The following is a 4,459-nucleotide window of genomic DNA, read 5'->3' as shown; positions in this document are numbered from 1 at the left end:
GCAGCTGATCAGCTGTTCTCTGTGCAGAGCAGAGAAGTGGGCGTGGCTAAGAGCGCTTGCAGGTGGCTGAGAGCAGTGAAGGCAGAGAGCTGAAATCAAGAGTGTGGGAAGGGTTTAAAAGGCCAATTTTTCACTTATCACGGGGCTTCAGGGTACGGATCCCCCGCGATAAACGAGAAACTACTGTAACTAACTCGTAAACTATAATAAACTATAATAAACTATAATAAACTATAATAAACTATAATAAACTCTAATAAACTATAATAAACTACAATAAACTATAATGACAAAAGTCACATCTTATTTCCTCCCTCTGGCTAAACGTTTAAAGTCATGACCAACAGAACTCTGACATGAGCTCAAATTACGTCAGACTTTACTCAAGGACGACAGAACAAGAAGGTTCTGTTTGTGCACCACTCTAAGATGGTGTCTCATGAAAGGGCGGCCATGTTTGGCATCAACTGACACAATATTTAGTCGTAATAATTTCACTGTTTCTCTGTCCGTTCCGTCCACCATGGACACCGTCTTCATCCATAACTATCTTCTCTTGGTTCCTCCGAAACCTAAAACACAGAGAAATGAGTCCCCAGCTGTGTGTGGACGTTCAACCAGCACGTGCACAGACACACGGTCTTCATTCTGTCCTCATCAGCTGTGTAGCAGGAAGTTTATTTATCTCTAGACATGATGCTGCTCTGTTAGCTGACGTAGTCTAGCTACCTGTAGCGGTGCGAGTCCCAGCAGAGCCGTCGTTTCTTGTAGATGGTACTCTGCTGGGCTGGTCCCTGCAACACAACGATGCAGAAACACCAGTATAAAGACCAGTTCCACCTGGGGATGGCACGATGTTCTCTTACACAGTCGACAGCCTCCACTCCTTAACTGACCTCTGACGACCAAGCAGGTAACCCAGCACTGCTCCTGTTCCCATGCCGGTCCAGAAGCCTCCGTTTGGGACGTGAGCACTGCGGTCTCGTGGGTAATGTCCATGAACATAATCGTTGTGGAAACCATAGCTTGGATTAGAACCAGCAAAGCCTGATTATAAAATACAGACAGGTGAAATAAGATTAACAAGGCAGAAGTTTACAAGAGCATACGTCTGCACTTCTGTCTTCTTACACTACTTTTAGCTTTGAACTAAATTCTGCTGCCTTGAGCTTCCACTTACTCTTTTGCTTTGTCAAGGTCAAGCTTTCCTTTATTGTCATTCACATCTCATGTGGTACATGTGGTGGAACAAAACTGTGTACACAGGGTCCCAGTTACATCCAACAAAGTATAAATTGTAAAGAAAAACTAATAAGATCTAAGACATGAACTGAGAAACACGCTAAACTCAGAAGACACTAAGCACAGATGGTACAAAAACAATACGCCGAACAACAGCAGCACGAACATGAGTCTGTGTGAGCAGATGAGCACGACTGAACACAGCAACATGAAATAAATCAGCAGCATGAGATCAGCAGCATGAGATCAGCAGCATGAGATCAGCAGCATGAGATCAGCAGCACATATAAACAATAAAGTGTAATGACAGTGATTATTTTGGTTAGAGATTCATGAGTCTAACAGCCTCAGGGTAGAAGCTGTTCCTCAGTCTAGTGGTTCTACACTTAATGCTCCTTAACCTCCTTCCTGAGGGGAGTGGGACAAAAAGTGTGTGTGCTGGGTGAGTGTGGTCCTTCATGATGCAGGTGGCCCTCTTCCTGCATCTGGAGGTGTAGATGTCTGTGATGGTGGGGAGACTGACTCCAACATCTTCTGTGCAGCCTTCACCACTCTCTGCAAAGCTTTTCTTTCTGCAGCTGTGCAGCCTCCATGCCACACGTTGATGCTGGAGCACAGGATGCTCTCCACTGCACACCTGTAGAAGGAGGTGAGGACTGAGCTTCCAGACCAGCTCGCCTCAGCCGCCTGAGGAAGTAGAGTCTCTGATGATCTTTCTTCATCAGGCTGGTGGTGTTGTTGCTCCAGCTGAGGTTGTTGTTCATGTGTACACCCAAGTTCTTGTAGCTGGAGACCACTTCCACCACAGATCCTCCTGTGTTCAATCCATCTATCCACAACTATCTCCGTCGTCTTCTTCACATGACGTTTAGTCCTTAACTAGCGTTTTGCTATTTTTAGCTTCTTGTAAACCTTTTGCTGCTTTTAGCTAGCAAGTTCCTGTTTTCATTTAGCATTTAGATTTTTTTCTTTTTTTATTAATTGAATTAAATTAAATTTTATTAAATTGAGCATTAAGTTTAAGGCAGCATTTTCTTGTGATGGACTGGAGAGGCCAGTGGCCCCTCACCCTGAGAGTCACTAAATGCCTCAAAAAACTGGTCATGACCCACATCAGAACAAGCATCAACATCAACGAGGACCCTCATCAGTATGCATACCATGAGAATCGAACTTGAGAAGATGCCATCTCCTCTGTGGTCCACACTGCTCTCACCCACCTGGAGCAGAAAAACTCCTACGTCCGTATGCTCTTTGTGGACTTCACCTCTGCCTTCAACACCATGATCCCCCAAACCCTGATGGACAAACTATCCACACTAGGACTAAGCCCCTCCATTTGCAACTGGGTACTAGACTTTTTAACAAACAGACCACAGTTAGTGAGGATCCACAACCTCTCCTCCTCCACCATAACCCTCAGCACTGGCTCTCCTCAGGGATGTGTGTTGAGCCCCCTCCTGTTTACTCTGCTCACGTATGATTGTGCAGCTACCCATCCAGACTGTCACATTATAAAATTTGCAGACGATACAGCGGTAACAATGATGAGTCCAGCTGCAGGCAGGAGGTGGAACACCTGGAGAGCTGGTGCAGGAAGAACAACCTTCACATCAATATGAAGAAGATGGAGATGGTTGTGGACTTCAGAAGGAACAAACACACCTACACCCCCTGAACATAAGAGGATCTGTGGTGGAAGTGGTCTCCAGCTACATCCATTTGGCAAAAACAAGATCTACCCTCAAGGGTTCTGTCAAAAGGTTTTGGGACGCTTGGCGGCTCTTTGTGTTGTATGTAGAACGTATGTCGATGCCTGTTTAGTTTGTTTATGCATGTTTGACTGATCCCGTGTGGGAGGGGTGGGGGTGGGGGGTCTTTTGTCTTTGTGTTCTCATTTTGTTTTTATGTTCAAAAATCAATAAAAAGACTAGATATAGTACAATAAAAAATATCATTTTCTCATTTGTCTGGTACTTTAGTTTGGCATTGTTGTGCAGCATCAGCTACCTGTGTAGTCCGGTTTGAAACCTGGTGGGGGTGGTCCTGCCGTGGAGCTGTGGTGACCGTCATGAGGAGACCCATCCTGTCCACCAGCTTGGCCCACAGGGGCTGTGCCACCACTGAAGAACAGCTTGAAGACACCAAATGCTAAGAGAAGAAGCACGACGACAACCAGCAGGTCTCCTGAACGCTCACTGTCTGACGACTGATGGTTCTGGTGCACGCTTTGAAAAGAGCTGCTGAAGAAACTGGAGACGTATTCCCCGAGACCTGAGTCCAACAGAGGCAAAGAACGTTGTCATTATCTTCTTCTTGTAGAATTACCTGGAACTTGAGAAAATAAAGCTTTACACTCATATTTCACATTACCTCCCCGTCCTTTAGATCCAGCCCCGCCTTGAGTCCTTTTCAGGCCTTCGGTCAGTTCCAGGGTGTATTCCAGTCCGCAGGAGCCTCTCAGCACGTGGGGATCAGACGGGTGGCTGTAACCTTCACAGCTCACCTCAACACGACCGAAGCGGTACGAGCGGTCCATCTCTGTCTTACATTCCCACTGTGGTGGAGCATCAGGACCACATGGGTCACACGAGTGTCACCACATACAGACTGCATCTGCCGTTCAGAAATACTACGTTCTTTCATGTGAGAATCGAACTCTCGCATCCTAATCTCAGCCTTCAGTTAAAAAATGATCATCCGAGAAAACTGATGAAGTTTTCTCAGATCAAACCAGTGACGTCTCGTTCCCGAGCGTCCTCCTGTGAACTTCAAACAGCTTCACGTAAGTCAGAGCTGATGCTAAACCTCTGGATTGTTCCCACAATCTCAATATAAATTAATTTTGTTCCCTTCATTTATTATTTGTTGATTTGAGTTTAATTCATTTTAATCTTGTGATACATTTTAAAAGGTAAATGTGCTTTACACTTGTCTAAGTTTAGAAAATAAAACGGTTCCATCAGTTTCTTTCTGGGAGAAACGTTTCATCTGAAAGAACGAAGACGTCGTCTTCATGTGATCATGTGATCGTGTGATCATGTGATCAACTCTTTGGCTTCATCACTCGCTGAAGTCCGGGGGGGGGGGGGGGGGGGGGTGTCAAGGCCACCATAGACTACTCTTGGGCCTCCCCGTGGGTCGCCCCCAACAACTATGTGTTTTATGTCAAACTAGAAAACATCCTGATGCATGCTCAATAATCAATAATAAACTA

The 4,459-nt window shown here is 45.5% G+C and overlaps 1 protein-coding gene across 2 annotated transcripts in view; it reads right to left on the bottom strand.

Moving 5' to 3' along the window:
* Window positions 1–430: 430 nt before the first annotated feature.
* Window positions 431–4,459, bottom strand: part of saraf (store-operated calcium entry-associated regulatory factor) — a 6,563-nt gene continuing 2,534 nt past the window's right edge. Inside the window, exons 3-7 of one of the 2 annotated variants that reach the window (XM_037690025.1) lie at window positions 3,616–3,799; window positions 3,253–3,516; window positions 897–1,047; window positions 730–794; window positions 473–572 (exon numbers count right to left, since the gene is read on the bottom strand). In XM_037690025.1, the coding sequence (XP_037545953.1) occupies window positions 547–572; window positions 730–794; window positions 897–1,047; window positions 3,253–3,516; window positions 3,616–3,799 (690 nt within the window). In that variant the 3' untranslated portion in view covers window positions 473–546. Of the gene's footprint in view, window positions 573–729; window positions 795–896; window positions 1,048–3,252; window positions 3,517–3,615; window positions 3,800–4,459 lie in introns of both variants that reach the window. The other variant, XM_037690024.1, reaches the window with a different exon arrangement.

Source organism: Nematolebias whitei, chromosome 16, assembly GCF_014905685.2.
Source record: "Nematolebias whitei isolate Nwh7 chromosome 16, NemWhi1, whole genome shotgun sequence".
In the NCBI taxonomy this organism is placed as follows: domain Eukaryota; kingdom Metazoa; phylum Chordata; class Actinopteri; order Cyprinodontiformes; family Rivulidae; genus Nematolebias; species Nematolebias whitei.
The sequence above is the reverse complement of the archived record's forward strand: the minus strand, read 5'-3'. Positions and strand labels throughout refer to the sequence as shown.